Source organism: Pipistrellus hanaki (assembly GCF_964339955.1).
Source record: "Pipistrellus hanaki genome assembly, chromosome: 1".
Classification (NCBI taxonomy): Eukaryota; Metazoa; Chordata; class Mammalia; order Chiroptera; family Vespertilionidae; genus Pipistrellus; species Pipistrellus hanaki.
This window is the reverse complement of record NC_140503.1, coordinates 20,573,225-20,592,023: the sequence shown is the minus strand read 5'-3', so window position 1 is coordinate 20,592,023 and position 18,799 is coordinate 20,573,225. Positions and strand designations below refer to the sequence as shown.

Below are 18,799 nucleotides of genomic sequence, written 5' to 3'. Positions count from 1 at the left end.
GAAGAACGCCTTTGGGGGTTGTTCGATGTTGCCCATTCCGCTGGAGATCTCTAGGGATCATTATCGGGGGGCCGGCATTTTTGGTTCCGTTTATAATTTTTACCGTATCTGGGAATGCATAGCAAAACGAGGTTTAGAGAGATCTACATCAAGTGGTTATTTCTGAATTGTGGGATTATGATCCTTTAAATGTTTTCATTTTCTTGATCTATTTTCTATTCCTTAGGCAAACACAGCAAACATATACTTTTACCCCCTGGATAAATTTTAAGTTAGAAATGGAAAACATCCACATTTGTTAATGTCTTTTTGAGATTCAATTCATGGTTTGTGATTTTTAGCAAGGGACAGCCGTTTTTGAGTGTTTGGAAAGACATTTTTTCTCCCCGGTTATTTATGACCTCGATTCCGGAGATTATTCATCTTTTGGCTCAGTAGCTGAATTTTAGTGAAAACCTGACGGCATTTTATCTGTGCGTTTGTCATAGAGGCCACATAAATATTTACAAGTATTTTAAATCTTGAGTTTTTACTTTTAACCCAGGTCAGGTTTTAACAGCAAGGAATGTATGTTTCAGGCAACCACCCTCCTATCTCAGACTTCCCTAAAAGTTAGATAAGTCTGTCCTTTTGGTGCATGTTCGATACTGTATATAAAAGAAAAATGAAAAACTCAAACTTAGTAACAGTTCTTCAGATAACAGTGGACAGACAGTATGTTTGGGCAAAAAAACCACACAAACCAAAAACAAACACACATACACAAACACACACACCCACACAAAGAAAAACACAAAATCTTGGGGGGGCATATGTGAGGCACTGTGAAAGAAGGTAAGCACCTAGAGGTTGAGCACTAGTGAAGTAAAGATTCTTCATTTTCATTGCTTGGAAGATCATCAGCTGTCATGAACAAATAGTCCTTACATCGTGATTCAGATCATGTGGCTTTCCTACAGGTATCTGTGCCACCCAAATTGTTTGATCCAGTGACTCTGCAAAGAAAGGTCTCTGAGGCCCCCCGTCTGCTGACTGCATGACAAACCCTAAAGGAAATGCCAATCGTGATGGCCCGGGACCTGGAGGAAACAGCATCTTCCTCAGAGGATGAGGAGGCTATAGGCCAAGAGTAAGTAGTAGCCAGCCTGCTTTTGAACCTTTGCCTCTAGGATGGGAAAATGGTTCTCGTTTACTTACACACATTGTTTTACCCACTCTCCTTCCTTTGGTGTTGCCTGATTCTGGTTTTAGTTTCTATCCATGATCTAACTAAAAATCTTATTATTTCATCCTTATCTGACATGAGATATAAGGCTCTGTGATTGACCAAACACTGGTTCTAGGTGTTCCAGCTAGGAGCTCTTAGTAAACTTCTGATCAGAGCTTCTAACATAGGAGATTTTGAAATGCTTAGATAGTGAAGAAAAGTAGGTCTCCAAACACTGTGATACTGGTTATGTTACTTTCTCAAAATTTTTTACAATGATGAAGTGATTATAATAGAAAGAGGTCAGGTGACTTACCAGAGTCATTGTGGGGCCTTATATTAGAATGCTATAGCCTTTGCTGGGTCTGTTGAATGATAGTGTTTTTCTGAGTTCTTTTATGCAAGGGACTCAAAATAATAGAAATGTAAGTGCTAGTGGTAAGAGCAGCTGCTATAGATGATGATATGGACTTTAACTATTGTATTTCATTTAATCTGAAGATGCCATTATTCCCATTTGATTAAATTTGTCCTCACAAATACCAAAGGACTTTCTCAGGGATGTGTAGAGAGTAAGTGATGGATTGGGATTCAGACCTAGTTTTACTGAATTTTGTAGCACTTTGCTATTCTGCCTCCTCCAACCTTATTACTTGACAGAGAACAAAGAGAAAAGCTGGCTTACAGTTAAGAATAGTTTTTAAGATTTTCTGCAGGTCCCCTTGGATATGTGCTGTGTCACCTGGAAAATGGGGATGATATCTCCCAGGCTATTTTGTCGGAGTGTGTTTAGGATCAAATAGAATAATGTCTATGAAATTACTTTGTAAATTGTGAAGTGTGGTACACATATAAGATACTATTCTTACTTGCTTTAATATTGAGCTTAAAGTGGACTTCTTATTACAAAGTGGAAGATTTCATTATTTGATATTATAATTTTAGAAAATTATTGAAGCATTAATAAAGCTTTGAGGAAAGGCTTCTCGTCACTGTTAGGTTGTAGAAAGTAACAGAGATTTGACATTATATTTGGGTCATCCTCATTCAGGATAATTAAATGGACAATTCCCTCTGGCCATTTGCCTCCTATGACTTCTTGCTTTCTGTGTGCTGCCTCCTACTCATTTCATAAAATTTTAACTTCTCCAAGCATCACTCTTTCTAATTTTAAGATCCTTGTTTTACTCCATAAATATTTTCCTGCTTAGTGGGGTTAGAGGTTGGGCCTGACAAGGATGTATTATATTAGTTTGAACCTCATGAAATTGCCATTTTGGTAGGTCAAAACCAGTCAAATATTGACAATTTCAAATAGTTCAACCTAGTATTATAGTAGGAACTCAATAAATACTTGCTGACTGACTGACTGACTGACTGAATGAGTGAACAAACAAATGTATGATTTAGATCACATTAGATCAGACTTTCTTAACTTTTTTAATGTTGTGGGTCCCTTGTCAGAATATGTTTAAGTACTTAAAATTAAATATGTGTCATAAAAAATACCAATTACATTGAAATGCGGTTATCAAATTATTTAAAAAAGTTACGTGTGATAGAGTAAGCTGTGCTTCCTTATATATTACAGTTTTGTTTTCTTGCTTCTTTTGTGCTTTCTTATACATTAAATAACAAGATTACTCATTTAAAATGTGGGGAAGTTAAGTTTTATTTTCTAAAGACAGCAGCATGAAGACTGTTTTTGCTTAGTTTGTGTAAGATCATTACACTGTGGTGTGGTCTTTGATTAACACTTAGAAGTGGGGAATGCTGGGACCTTCATACATGTCTGGACTACCAAGGTGTGATGTCACCACTTGGTAGCTTGGAGGAGAGATGCTAAGTCATTGTCCAGCCCAGGGGTCCTCAAACTTTTTAAAGTGGGGGCCAGATCACGGTCCCTCAGAGAGCTGGAGGGCCGGACTATATGAACTACTAATTCCTACTGTAACACCTCGGCTGCGCTCACTGCCCAAAAAACCTGGCGGGCCGGATCAGACTCCTCTGCGGGCCGCATGTGGCCCGCGGGTCGTAGTTTGAAGACCCCTGGAGCCTCATCACACCAGATGGGGAAGACTGTGATCACAGGTATCTAGTGGCAGGTTTAGTAACTAACACAACTTAGAAGTGGTGATAAATGTAAGTGATGTTTTAATATACTGGCATCAACTGTAAAATGGTATAAAAATCTAATTTCGGACCATTCTAATAATGCTGTGCTTTGCTGCCTATATTAATAATTGAGAGATGTTAAATTTCTAGTAAAAATTAGTGAAATAAAGTGTAATATCCCCCTCCCCCATTTCCCTTGTCCCCCCCAATCCAAATTCATGGACCTTTTGAAGTTTCTTTATTTTTTGTTTTGTTTTGCTTTCTTTCACAATCTTACTATTGAATTTCAATGGTTAATCTTGCTCCATCAGCTCATCTTGTCTGTTTTATACATTAGGAATCTTAAGTCAATCTTGTTCACACTTAGAGCAACAGGCTTACATTTAAATTTTTTTTGGAAGTTAGAAGGCCTTAAATCATCTAAGAAAGTTGATTTGATCCTAAGATGCATATCCAAGGACATCTGTTAGATCTTCTCAATTCCTTGACTGTATTAAAGTAGTTAATGCCTGGACTTTAGGACTAGAAACTGTCCAGGCAGTCCTTGTTTTGCATGGCATTATTTCAAATGGTAAATGTAAAGGGGGTTCTTTTTTCTCTATTTTGCTTGGGGGTCCCAAATTCAAATTTATATACTATAAATATGAAAACTTTCATAAAAAGATTTGATGCTGCTTTTGTCACTGAAAAAATAGTAACTTTAATTTCTCTAATAAAAATGTGGTCAGTTGATCATCAACATTTACTTGGAAAAAATAAAAGATCATGAACAAGTGATTATACAATGAGTGGTCCAGGAGTTGAGAGAAGGAAGGCATCACTCGGGGCTGGGGGAGCGGGCCAAGGCCTTGGAGTGTGGGATTGAATGTACAGAGACTTGGGGAAGGCATTTCCAGCAGGGACAGTGGTATTAATAAGGGTGGAAGTTTTGAGTTATGTAGGCTGCATCCCAGGAGTGAAGAATAATACATTCCTCATGAAATTGCTTCTTAAAACCCAAAGCGTTCTTAGGTTCTCAAAGTCAACCATAAAACTGGTCTACTTTGATAATTAATCATTCAAATATGCTGTCCTTTCATGCCTGTAAGGCATATTTTCTTAATCTATTCCAGTTTCTGGTGCAAAAGAAAATTTAAGGTCCCAATTTTTAATTTCCTAATCGGAGGAATCGTTTCCCTTTAGCACCACCTGGTGGGAGCATGGCAATTGAGCATCTGCCTTAAGTATTTTGTAGTTGACCTTATTGAATTAATAACTTGTCTGCTACCTCTTTTATCTCTGTTATGGGTTGTAAGTGAAGAGATTTCTCCTTCAGAGATGTGGCTTTCCACAGAGTGTAGTTAGGCCTTGGCTCTTCTCATCTGTGTACCTGCTGTTTGTGTTCTGATTGCCCTGCCTTATCACAGTGATCCACTGTGTGTAAGTGATAAGGCACAGTGGTGTCAGTTTGTAGTTAATGCCAGGTTGACAAGGAACTTTGGATAGTTTCCAGAGTTTCTATAGTTTCCAGAGTTTCTGTCCAAGACTTTGGATAGGCAGCCTATTTTTCCCCCCTCTATCCTCTGTCTTAGAAATATAGTGGAAAAATTAAAGTTGGAAGAGATCACAGGAATAGCTTGACCCCTTACCCACCGTATTATAGGTGTTTAAGATTAAAAAAGCTAGAAAAATAAAAAAAATCTTTGCCACAAAATGCACCCTGTAAAAACAGCTTTTCTCACAAGTGGGCACAATCACCCAGGTCAAAGCAAGGACTTGAAGCATCCACATTCCATTTCTACAAAGCAGGAAATGAGCTCGGTATGGTGTTTTCTGCTTTTCTCACTAAAAGGCTTTTGGCAGCTCATTCCCAAGTCTAAAGGCTGCCTTCTAAAGTTGGTAGTCTGCAGCCTATTCATTCAAAGTATGTATATTTTTAAACTTGGGTTGGGAGGGTCTGACTTGGCCTTGAGATTTGTGGTTAAGGATGTGGCCATGTGATTTTTTGAGAGGGAACTGAATCTTGGCTCAGTGTGTCTTATTCCATTTAATAAATTTAATAGTTTAAGTTTCCAAAGAGTTGAGTTTAAGGTGTTCCATATACAGAACATCACCGAAATGTAATCAGGGTGATGGAAGGGTGGAAAGAGCACAGACGTTTGGGTTCATATATCTATCCTTTACTCAATCTTGGGCAAATTACTTAACACCTCTCTGAACACCTTTTCCTCAGTTCATAGTGGGGGCAATAGGAGTAAGTGAGATAGCATGAACGCTCTTAGTTTATTTCCTGGCACATGGTAGGTACTCAGGTAATTTCTTTCCCATTCTACCTTCCTGCACTGAGGAGGTTCAAGTTTCCTAATCTGTTTGTAAATTGATTAAACTGATATTTTATGAGGCTAAGGAAAGAAAATAATGCAAGAGATCCTTCTCGGGAGGAAAATATCTTTTTTTTGCATTTAGTAAGGCTTTATTTAAAATATGTGGTTTTAATTGGGGTACTGGTAATAATTTGGTTTCCTAGCTCAGAATTTTAAGATGGGTCACCAAATGACCTTAAAAAATGGCTCTAAAGCAGGGGTCCTCAAACTTTTTAAAGTGGGGGCCAGATCACGGTCCCTCAGAGAGCTGGAGGGCCGGACTATATGAACTACTAATTCCTACTGTAACACCTCGGCTGGGCTCACTGCCCAAAAAACCTGGCGGGCCGGATCAGACTCCTCTACGGGCCGCATGTGGCCTGCGGGCCGTAGTTTGAAGACCCCTGCCTAAAGGCTGGTGTGGTTCAGTGGGTGGTTGAGCATTGATCCATGAATCAGGTCATGGTTTGATTCCCCATCAGGACACATGCCCTGGTCTTGGGCTCGATCCCCAGTACACAGGATGCAGCCAATGGATGATTCTCTCTCATCATTACTGTTTCTTTCTCCCTCTCCCTTTTTCTTTCTCTAAAATCAATAAAAACATTTAAAAAAAAATGACTATAGGGTTTCAAAGGGATATATAAATTACTGTGAATCTATTTGTTAGGATTCTTTATGGATACTGGGGACTAAAACATAATTGTTACTTTTTGTCTTAAAAATAAAGGGACTTCATTCATTCATATTTAGGGAAGACTTGATTCTGCAGCTCTACGTGTGCCACTCAGCATCTCATTTCTCTCCTTTTAATCAAGCTCCCACTGACTTCCTCCTTTACTAGCATCTCCAGACTCAGGAGATGTCAAGATCATAGAATGATAGTAGCATTTCCAGCCCTCTCAGTCTCTTACACCGTCAAGGGAAAGAGAGGCCATCTCTTCTGTAGCTGCCAGAGAAGAGAAAAAGCATTGCTTTGTCAGAGGGTCTCACCACATGTCATCTGACCTTCACTTGGCTCCAATTGGCTTATGTGCTCATCCCTGAAACAGCCACTATAACTGGGGGATAGAATGTCCTAATTGGCTGAAGCCAGTCAAGACTCGTCCCGGGATCAGTGATGGAATTAATTTTAAACAAACCACATGGCTAAAAATGGAAAATGAATGTTTCCCATAGGACATTTAGGGTTCTTGTTTCAGAAGGAGGGTAAAGTTTTAAGCAGCCAACCGTAGTTATCTGGTTCAGCAGTTAATTCAGATTTTGAGTTGTAAATTAATAAAACTTTTTGCTATGGTTGTAGGGATCATCCATGTATCATGTGGACTGGAGGCTGCAGGAGAATTCCAATTTTGGTATTCCATGCCGAGGCAATTCTGACCAAGGACAACAATATTCGAGTAATTGGAGGTGAGTATGACTTCCCCACAGATGGTAGGGCTGGGGCATGGCTCTTGCAACCTTGTCCTGCAGAAATTGACAACTATAGATAGAGAAATGGTCTTGGCCGTGAGAAGATTATATTTATTATACTTGAAAGGTTTATTAGCATTTCTGGAATTGTTTTCTGCATATTATTTTTTTTTACTTTTGAATTTTTTTTCAGAGTTAAGTATACATGTGCTTATTATTATTTTATTATCAGTTAAAATATACAAAACAAAACTTACTGTTTTAGAGTGCACAATTCAGTGGCATTTAGTACATTTACAGTGTTGTGCAACAATTATCATTATCTGGTTTCAGAACATTTTTATTATCCCAAAAGTAAACCCTGTGCCCATTAAGTAGTTAATACCCAGCCCCTGACCGCCCCTAATCTACTTTCTGTCTCGATGAACTCACTTCTTCTGGATATCTATAATAATAAAGGGGTAATATGCAAATTGACCAAACGGCCATTCAGACATCCTTCTGAACTACCTTCCAGAAATCGGGGCTGAAACCACTGGGGCTACAGCCACTGTGGCTGTGAGGGAGGGATCCAGGCAGCCACCATGACTGCAAAGGCCTACTCTTGAGTGAATTTTGCGCATTGGGCCTCTAGTTTTATATAAATGGAGTCATATAATATGTGACTTTTTGTGTCTGGCTTTTTTCTCTTAGCATAATGTTTTTAAGGTTCAGTCATATTGTACATGTGTCAGTACTTCATTCTTTTTTAAATTTATTGATTTATTTTAGAGAGAGGGGAAGGGGGAGTGAGTGGGAGAGAGAGAGAGGAAGGGAAGAGAGAAACATCAATTTGTTGTTCCACTTATTTATGCATTAGTTGATTCTTATATGTGCCCTGACCAGGGCTTGAACCCACTACCTTGGGGTATTAGGACAACACTCAGGGGTAACTGAGCCCCCCACCCAGGGCAGTATTTCCTTCCTTTTTATGGCTGAATAATATTCCATGTATGCATATACCACATTTGTTTATCCATTCACCAACTGATTTCTACCTTTAGGTTATTGTAAATAGTTTCTACCTTTAGGTTATTGTAAATAGTGCTGCTGTGGACATTAAAATGTTTAAGTTTTTGCTTGAACATTAGTTTTTCAATTCTTTTGGATATATACTTAGGAATGGAATTGCTATATTGTATGGTAATTCTATGTTTAACGTATTAAGGAACTGCCAAAGTGTTTTCCACAATGACTGCACTGTTTTACATTTCCATCAACAATATATAAGAGTTCTAATTTCTCTGCATTCTCACTAATGTTTATTTTGTTTTTTTATATTATCATTGTATTAGTGGATGTGAAATATCTTATTGTGGTTTTGATTTGTATTTCCATAATGACTAATGACATAGGGCATCTTTTTAAAAAATATATATTTTTAGTTATTTTTAGAGAGAGAAGAAAGCAGAGGGAGAGATGGAAACTCCATTGGTTGCCGCCTGTATTCCTCTACTGGGGATTGAGCCTGCAACCCAGGCATGTGCCCTGACTGGGAATTGAACCAGGGACCTCTTGGTGAATGGGTTGACGCTCAACCCCCGGCTGGACAACATAGAGAATCTTTTCATGTACTTGTTAGTTATTAATATATCTTCCTTAGAGAAATGCCTATTCAAGGCTTTTGCTTAATTTTTATTTGGATTGCTTGTCTTTTTGTTGTTGAGTAATAAGAATTCATTAACCATTCTGAATATTAGAACTTTATTAGATATATGATTTACAAATACTTTTCTGTGGTTTGTCTTTTCACTTTTTGATAGTATTTTTTCATGAGCTGAAGGTTTTCACTTTGATAACATCTAATTTGTCTGTTTTTTTTTTTTCTGTTGTTGCTTATATTTTTGGTATATTTATGAAACCATTGCCTAACCCATGGTCATGATCCCCATGCTTTATTCTAAGAGTTATATAGTTTAAGCCAGCGTTTTTCAACCGCTGTTCCGCGGCACACTAGTGTGCCGCGAGATGTTGCCTGGTGTGCCGTAGGTGCAGACAAGACAAGAATTTTATAATTTTTCACTATTTTGTTTACTTAATATTTCATAATAAAGTAATTATAAAATACTTTCTTTGTGTTTATTTGATTCCTATTCAAGAGAATTACTTTATATATAGTCAATATAGGCACAGAGTTAAATTTTTTAACATTTTCTAATGGTGGTGTGCCTCGTGATTTTTTTCATGAAACAAGTGTGCCTTTGCCCAAAAAAGGTTGAAAAACACTGGTTTAAGCTCTTGTATTGGAGATAAATGGCCTTTGATCCATTTTGAATTACTTTTGTTACATAATGTGAGGTAAGGGTCTATCTTCACTCTTTTGCATGTGTATATCTAGTTGTCCAACATAATTAATTGAAGAGACTGTTATTTCTCTATTGAATGCTTTTGGAACTATTGTTGAAAATCAGTTGTCTGTAGGTGTATGGGTTTATTTCTGGGCTCTTAATAGACCATTGATTTGTATGTTTAGCCTTATACCAGTACCTATCATTTTAATTACTGTACTTTTGTACAAAGTTTTGAATTTGGAAAATGTGAATCCTTTAACTTCGTTCTTCTGTTTCAAGATTTTTTTTTCTTTTTTTGGTTATTCAGAGTCCCTTGCAATGCCATATGAATTTTAGGATAAAGCTTTCTAATACCAGCAAAAAGGCCTTTGGAATTTTGATAGGGAATGCATTGAATCTATAAATTGCTTTTGGGAGTATTACCATCTTAAAAGTTTTCCAGTCCACCAACAAGGGATGTCTTTCCATTGATTTGGATCTTCTCTAATTTCTTTTAGTAGTGTTTTATAGTTTTCAGTGTACAAGTCTTAAAGCTTTTTGGTTAAATTTATCCCTACATAATTTATTCTTTTTGGTACTATTATAAATTGAATTGTTTTCTCTATTTTATTTTTGGGTTGTTAATTATCAGTGTGTAGATTTTTATATATTGACCTTATATTCTGAAATCTTGCTGAACTCATTTATTAGCTATAGTGTTGGGGGTTCTTTTGCATTGTCTATACTGTATATAAGATCATGTCATCTGCCAGAAGAGACCATTTTTCTTCTTTCCTTACAACGTGGATGCCTTTTGTTACCTTTCCTTGCCTAATTGCTCTGACTAGGACCATTGCCGGCAAACTGTGGCTCACGAGCCACATGTGGCTCTTTGGCCTCTTCCACAAAATACCATGGCCTGGGCGAGTCTATTTTGAAGAAGTGGCGTTAGAAGATTAAGTTTAAAAATTTGGCTCTCAAAAGAAATTTCAATCGTTGTACTGTTGATATTTGGCTCTATTAACTAATGAGTTTGCCAACCACTGACTAGGACTTTTAGTGGTGTTGCGTAGAAGAGGTGAAAGGTGGATCTTTGTCTTGTTCCTGATCTTAAGGGGAATGCTTTCCAGTCTTTCACCATTGAGTATGATGTTAGCTGTGGGCTTCGCAGAATTCCCTTTAGCATGTTGAAAACATCCCCTTCTAGTCTTTCATTGAGTGTGTGTTGTTTTTTGTTGTTGTTTTGTTTTCTTTTTATCATGCAAAGGTGTTGGATTTTGTAAAATGCTTTTTCTACATTATTTAAGATGATTCTGTTTTGTTTCCTTCATTCTCTTAATATGGTGGATTGCATTGATTGGCTTTTGTATGTTGAACAACCCTTTCATTCCTGAGATAAATCCCATGTGGTCATGGTGTTGTCCTTTAATATGCTGCTGGATTTGGTTTGCTAGTATTTTGTTGATAATTTCACATAGTAATTATGAGAGATATGAGTTTGTGGTTTTCTTGTGATACCTTCATCTAGCTTTGGTATCAAGGTAATGCTAGCCTCAGAGAATGAGTTCCCTTCTCTTTGGGAGAGTTTTAAGGATTGTTGGTAGTTCTTTAAATGTTTGATAAAATTCATCTGTGAAGCCATCTTATCTCATTTCATTGCTAATAAAGTGGAGATAATACCTATTTTGCAGGCATTGTGAGAAATACATGTTACTATGTTTGGCACATAGTACACACTCTGAATAGAACCTGCTGTACTTCGAGATTAATTTAAGGTCTGTCCTTGCCATAATGAGCCAAGGGTTTAAGAAGATGGTGGGATTGAATATTCCTCTCTTCCTAGGGATCCTTGTGTTATTATACCCTCAGCAAGTTGCTAGGTTACCACTTAAAGGGACATGTTTCATTTATATTCTCTGAATTCTGAGCAACTGAAGAGTTGCTAACGTTTACTGAGAAACACCCTCAAAATCAAAATATGACATGAGTCAAAATGTTGGTTTGAAAAAAACAGAAGTAAATAATTCCTTCCAAACATAATTTTTTTTGAGGTGCTTGTCACATAAATTTATTTATTTCATGGCAATGAGCAGACACGTCCTTTTTATTTTTTTAAATATATTTTTATTGATTTTAGAGAAGAAGGGAGAGGGAGAGAGAGATAGAAACATCAGTGATGAGAGGGAATCATTGATCTGCTGCTTCCTACACATCCCAAACTAGGATTGAGCTGATAACCCAGGCATGAGCTCTGAACGAGAATTGAACCTGACCTTCTGGTTCATATTTCAACACTCTATCACTGAGATACACTGGCTGGGTAGGCCCTTCCTTTTTAGAATACCTAACATATACTGGAAATTAGCACCCATCAACGTAGTATTTCCATTACTCAAGCAATGACTTTTCTAGAACCTGTAAGATTTTAGGCTCTTCTCTCCGCCCCCCCCCCACCCCCCCAATTCCTGTGATTAAAGAAAAAGCCACTAAATTTTTTTCTCTCAAATTCTGTTTTTGAATTTTCTTTATCTTCCTCATTCCTTGTTGTTTAATAATTTTTTTCCACCTTCTGTTATGTGAAGAACAGTTTAAATGACTTTTGTAGTTGCTGCCTCAGATTTCTGAATTGTTAAACATTCTTGGCCTATTTTTTTCTCTCTGCTCTCCTAAATAGCTGACATAGATCTGCTGAGATCATAATCCTGTGGTTAAATCCTCTTGGGAAGTGTATCTGGGGCATTAGTTATCTTCTGTTGATCTCATGTTTGGTGCCAGCCTTGTTTGTTCTGTTATCTAGTAAATGTTTCATTGCATTCACTGTTAAAATTTTTGGTACAATATGATTTCATATGCTTTGTTAAATATTCTAGGAACATATTTCTTCCTCTCACTCGATCCTTTGTTCCCCCCACAAAACTGAACATGTAAATGGGATGTCGTTTTATAGGCAACAGATATTTTCAGTTTAATCTTTTATAGAATGAAGTATAATTTTATAATTTGCCTCTAATGTGTCAGTTTCATAATTTGCATTTGTATAGCCCAGCAACCTATAGAAATATGATGTACACCACATATGTAAAATTTCTAGGCCTCATTAAAAAAGTAAACAGAAATAGGTGAGATTAGTTTTAATATATTTTGTTTAATCCAAAATACCTTTTCCACATTTACTCATTATGAAAAAATCACTGCGGTAGTTTACATCCTGTGTATTTTACATTTATAGCACATGTTAGTATGGTGTAAAATTTTTATTAGGAGTACTTGATCTGAATTTATATTCCATAAATGAGCCCAGCTGGTACGGCTCAGTGGTCAGTCATTGACCCATGAACCAGGAGGTCACTGTTCATTTTCCAGTCAGAGCACATGCCCGGGTTGTGGGCTTGATCTTCAGTAGAGGGCGTGCAGGAGGCAGCTGATTGATGATTGTCATAATTGATGTTTCTCATAATTGATGTCTCTCTCTCTCCGTCTTTGAAATCCATAAAAACATATGTTCCATAAATGTTATAGTTTAAAAATCAATTTTTATACTCAGGTTGTTCCAGACAAGTTTTCCAACTGAATTAAATTAATTAAAGTTAAATTTTAAAAAAATCAGTTACTCTCTCACACTAGTTAAGTGCTCAGTGGTTACACATGACTAGTGCCTACCATATTCAACAGTACAGCTGTAATTTTCTGACAGTAGGGCAAGCTACATATGTTGCCATTGAAGGGGTTAATCAGTTTATTTCTGTCTCTACAGTGAACTTTCTGGTTACTGAACTTGATTCTGTGTTTTTCTTTAGAACGTTATCATTTGTCCTACAAGATTGTGCGAACAGACAGTCGCCTGGTACGCAGCATTCTGACAGCCCATGGATTTCATGAAGTAAGTTCATTTTGACTACCTCACCTAATCTGTCCAGAAGCTGAAAATCCTAGCCACCTGACTCTCAGTTACTTACCCATGCCAACACTAGAAAGTACATGAGACCAATGCTTAGTGGTGATGGGAGAACTTGCATTGAATTCCATGCAATACAAGGAAGACATTTCCACAATTAAAAGCTTGTTTTTTTTTGTTTGTTTTTTTTTTACGTGCTAAGTTTATAGGCTTAGGCTAGAGGCACAGTTGCCCATAAGGAATTGTTTGTTACCCAGTTAAGGTTCTTTGATTGCAAACAACAGAAACTGTCTAACTTAAACCAAAAGGGATTTGTAGGAAAAGTGTACCTAAGATGGTTAGCAGAATCAGGAAAAACTGAAGAGGCAGCCTTTGGAAGGAGAGAGACGGGAAGCTCCAGGAATCTAGGACAGAAAGCTTCAGGACCATCTCCTGTAGGCATTGAGGTGGAAGTGACTCAACTCTATTTGTTGTCCTTGTGCCTTTCTTCACTCAAGAACCATATTCTGAAGATAGAATGACTGGCCCAGCTTGGGTCATGGATTCACTTCTTAGAGAAGAGAGGGACAGATGATTGGCAGGTCCTTTAAAACCAAAGAGTATGTGATTCCCCAAGTAAATGGGGAAAATTGGGATATTGACATCAAAAGGGACAGGCAAAAATGCTGGACCGATTTCCACTGTAGGGATTTTTGTTGTTGTTAATCCCCACCCAAGGATATTTTTCCATTGGTTTTTAGAGAGAGTGGAAGAGAGGGGAGAGACAGAGGGAAAGAAAAACATCTATGTGAGAGAGACACATTGATTGGTTGCCTCGCCAGTGATCAAGCCTGCAACTGAGATACATGCCCTTGACTGGAATTGAACCCAGGACCCTTTAGTCCAAGGGCTGGAGTTCTATCCATTGAGCCAAACTGGCAAGGACCACTGTAGAGATTTTGAGACAATTGATAAAGGTATGCTTGCTAGCTCTTTATCCTAGGTTGAAGTCTGAATTAGGCATTTTGAAGTTCTGGTACCAGTTTATATTCTGTCTTGCTGCTATTTTATCTCCAGGTCTTAATTGGCACCTACCACATCATATGCACAGAATACATAATTGTTTAATGAATGTACAAATAAATTATTATGAATGACCGAATGAGTGGATTCTAAGTTGGTTTGCTACTATATAAGTTTTTACTTCTGGTCAGTACTTTATATGCAGCATCTGCAAGAACAAAAGGTTACTCTGAAAAGGGAGTTTTGGAGTTGGGCCCTTTTCTCATACTTTGATATGCAAAAATATTAAGAGATATTGTGGACTTCTATAGAAGGATTAATTTATTCTACTTTTAAAAATATGTTTTATTGATTTTTAGAGAGAGAGGAAGAGATAGAAACATAGATGAAAGAGAAACATCCATTGGATGCCTCTTGCACACCTCTTACTGGGGATCAAGTCCACAACCTGGGCATGTTCCTAACCAGGAATCGAACCAGTGACCTTTTGGTGCATGTGTTAGTGCTCAACCACTGAGCCACACTAGCAGGCTATTCTACTTTTTATGTCTGGGATTTTCCCAATCTCTAATTCTTTAAACTTGATTATCCCCATGTTCTATGTGTTAACTTTTGTCTTGCTAGACTCACATCCTAACTGGGTCCCCCATGAGTACTCTGTGGATGAAAAATCTCTCTGGCCTTTTCTGCATGGCTCTTCCTGGAGAGGGGTTATCTCTGACGTGTTTTATCTTGTCCTTTTATCTGTCCTCAGGTTCACCCAAGCAGCACTGACTATAACCTAATGTGGACAGGATCCCACCTGAAGCCCTTCTTACTTCGCACCCTCTCTGAAGCACAAAAGGTTAACCATTTTCCCAGGTAATGCTCTTATAGCCACCTTGCTCCTTTTAAAGGCACCTGACATTGTCATAGATTTAAATATAAAACCTAAAACTAAAACTTCTAGAAGAAAACATAAGAGAAAATCTCTGAGATCTTGGATTAGGTAAAGAGTTCCTAGAGATAACAATAAAAGTACAATCCATGCCCTGGCTGGGTAGCCCAGTTGGTTGGAGCATTGTTCCATACACCAAAATGTTGCGGGTTCGATTCCTGGTCAGGGCATGTAACTTAAACTGTGGGTTCTATCAGTGTTTCTTACATTGAAGTTTCTCTTTCTCTCCTGCTCCCTTCCTCTCTTTCTAAAATCAAATAAAAAAGTGTATCCTTGGATGAGGATTAAAAAGTAATAATAATAAATAAAAACCTATACACAATTACTTATAGTGACTTTATTCATAATCTCCAAAAAGTGGAAACAGCTCATGTGTCCTTGATTGTGGTGGTGGTTACATAACTGCATGTGTTTGTTCAAATTCAGAATAATTCACTAAAAAAGGCAAATTTTACTGTACATAATGTATACCTTAATGACTAACCCTGACCAAAGAAATCCATTTCATGAAAATGATGAAAAAACCTTTGGGGTTGACAGTGATAGATTTGGGATCTACTGTTCTCAGCGACTGCTCTGGAACCGTGAACATGAACTCTGCAGGGTGTGATAACACTGGATCACCTCTGAGTCGGAGTTCACTGAAATGGAAGTACTTTTATGATTTTTAGGTCATATGAACTAACCCGGAAGGACCGACTGTACAAAAACATCATTCGGATGCAGCATACGCATGGATTCAAGGCTTTCCACATCCTCCCTCAGACCTTCCTGCTGCCAGCTGAGTACGCAGAATTCTGTAGTAAGTGCTTTGACTCACTGCCCATCCCCAGGAACTGAACTTGGGGCAGAAGGACCTCAAGGGTTGCCTCAAGTCAGTCACCAATCAGGGTTTTTCAAATCCTTAAAAAACTTGTGTTTCTTTAGTAAAACAGCTACAGAGATAACTTTAAAACGGTTTTTATTCTGTGTACCTGTATATTCATTCTTAGATAGGCTCATCAGTATCATTTATGTAGGACACATTGGTGTCATGTAAATGTGCTCTAGTCTTGTACACAGTCTCTTCTTCATTGACAAGAGTTAGTGCACATGCAGGGATGTATGTACCTCTACATGTAAACTACATTTCTATCCTCTTTGGTGTCTCTTTTCCTCTTGCCATTTAGGGAATATTCCTGTCCCCTTCATTTCTGGACTTATTTGTGTGACTTGTGTTCTTCGAGGTAGCAGTCTCATGCATCTTTTGGTGTTTGGCAGTACCAGTTAGAATCACTGTTTTTCCTTGGAGTTCACACTAATTAATTGGAAGGCATCCTTGGGAGCCAACTGGGAATCCAGATGGCAGCTGTGTTGCTGGTCACGCTAGATAGGAACATGGGGCCTGCATCCACGTGTCAGTGGGCTTCTTATTTCTTTTGCCTTGAGGTGAACTTACCTCCCCAGGTATAAGCAGAGGAGTGGGCTGTTTCAGGCTTTCCTTGGGGGACAGAGCCTGACTCAGTGGGCTTAGTGCACAGGTAAGGTGTGAGGCAGGTCTGGGAGAGTTTAAATAATAATATCACTAATAGTTGACACTTAGTGAACATTTCCTTCCTATCAGGCCCTCTTCTAAGTGGCACCTCTACTCTGAGATAGGTATGTTATTGTTCCCACCTTTGCAGATGGAGAGATTGAGATACAGAGAAGTAAAGGAACTTTGTGCAAATGGTAGGAATAGGATTCAGACCTAAATGTTCCATATTATTTCCTATTTGGATATTTGAGATATGTTACTACATAATAAAAGTTAAAAATTCTCTAGTAAGCTAGCCACAGTCTGGCTTCAGGGGCCAGGCTCTTCACCACTGCACTTTATGGCTAAAGACCCCGGGCAGTACGTACACAGTGGTCATTTCCCAGTATCGCCAGCGACAGAAGTCACGTCTGTGAGGAGGATTGGATATGACAGAGGACTCGGTGTGACAGAGAGGAGAAACACAGTTTTCCTCTGGATAAGTCCAAGGGAGAACCTGTTTCTGTTTCAGGGTAGAGGAAGCACGGGGATAGGAAAAGCAAGGTCTCTCTAAACTTCCTGACTTTGGTACTTTTACCAGTTGGACTTAAGAATCTGGTCTGGTCACCCGGTGGAGTGTTCTTCTCTGGGACTTAAGTCCTCAGGGATGGTCCCAGGCTCCACCTTGAGGCTGCCATTCCTCTGATGGCACTATTGCTGGGTCCACAGGTTGGCAGTTCAGTGTTTGCCCACAGAGGGCTCTGAAATGGGTCCGTAGTGAGTATTAATTAGATGAATGAAGTTAACTTCAATACTACAGTGCACGCAACTGAAAATCTGCAGTCAAGAATTTTTATGTGACTTTAGCCAAGTTACTTAAACCTCTCTGTACTTTAACTTTCTCCTCTGTAAAAAGACTGTTCCCAGGACTGACCTTGTAGAGTTGTTGGGATGTTTAAATAGGTTAACACATGGAAGCACTTGGAATGGTGCTTTATAGGAGCTCAATAAATGTTCAGTGTTACTTCCTATTTCAAGTTATGTTGAAATATACCAATACATAATAAAAATTAAAATTTCTGTAATAAGCCAACACGATAGCTTGAAAATGCTTCAACTAACAGGTTGGCAATTTAAAACAGTTCCCAATATGAACTCCTCCTGTTGTTGGATTCTTGGTGAGAAATTAAAGTCCAGAATAATGTTCTACTAAAGACTAAAGGAATGTAAATTGCTGTTGCCTATTCCGCTGTTCTTCCCTACCCTTTGGGGGGGAAGCTCATTCAGCTGATTGGGTAGAGTTAGGGTTCCTTCATCAGTTCCTTCATCAGGTCCAGCCTGACCTGTCTTTCCGTAGAATTGGTCCTTCAGCAATTACTCAAACTTTTATGTGTTCTTCTTTTAACAAACGTGAATTCAGAAGGTCAGTAGAACACATAGAATTAATACAGCTGCAACACACAGCCACCACATTTAGCCCCAGGGCAGTTATTGCAGGCCCAAGTGTACCTCAGTCCCCCAAACAAATCACCTATTGCCATTGCCACCCAACAATCCCAGCAGGGACTCACACAGTTTGTGGAAGAGGGAAGGCAGGGAAGATGTGGTAGCAAAGAGGAATCTCCTTGGTTTCAGTCTTGCCAGGGTGTTAGACATTCTTTGCCAGTTGTCCTGAGTTCATGACCTCTAAACTTAAATCCACTGGGAAGAAATCCAACACCATTAGCTTAATTGTATTGTTAAATTTACATACAAGGGACAAGCCCATCGATTTTAAAGAGACATTCCCCTTTTTGATAAAGTCTGTTTTAAGTTCTCTTTTCCTTTGGTGTCTGCCTCACATGTCATAACTTGGAAATTTCGTTTTCTCCATGACTTTTGTGTTCTGACCCTCCATTGCTTACTTGAATGTGGGCAATAGAAGACTTTCAAGAAGGAAAAAAAGGTGAACAGGGTGGCCTTTACAAAAATAACTGCATGAAATGAATTGGAGGGAGCAGGGGGCAGAAACACAGTAGTCACTTTGAAGATTATTGAATAATCCAGATAGGAAGTGTAGCTAGACACAGCTGGAAGGCCAGAAT

General features: G+C 38.4%; 1 protein-coding gene across 19 annotated transcripts in view; it reads left to right on the top strand.

Moving 5' to 3' along the window:
* Positions 1 to 18,799, top strand: part of TTLL5 (tubulin tyrosine ligase like 5) — a 233,887-nt gene that overhangs the window by 508 nt on the left and 214,580 nt on the right. For all 19 annotated transcript variants that reach the window (XR_014795749.1, XR_014795750.1, XM_084892419.1 and 16 more), the window contains exons 2-6: positions 960 to 1,129; positions 6,968 to 7,074; positions 13,184 to 13,266; positions 15,038 to 15,144; positions 15,892 to 16,022. Coding sequence is in view for 17 of the 19 variants with exons in the window: in XM_084892419.1 (XP_084748545.1) it covers positions 1,056 to 1,129; positions 6,968 to 7,074; positions 13,184 to 13,266; positions 15,038 to 15,144; positions 15,892 to 16,022 (502 nt within the window). In the remaining 2 variants the exon portion in view is untranslated. The remainder of the gene's footprint in view (positions 1 to 959; positions 1,130 to 6,967; positions 7,075 to 13,183; positions 13,267 to 15,037; positions 15,145 to 15,891; positions 16,023 to 18,799) is intronic.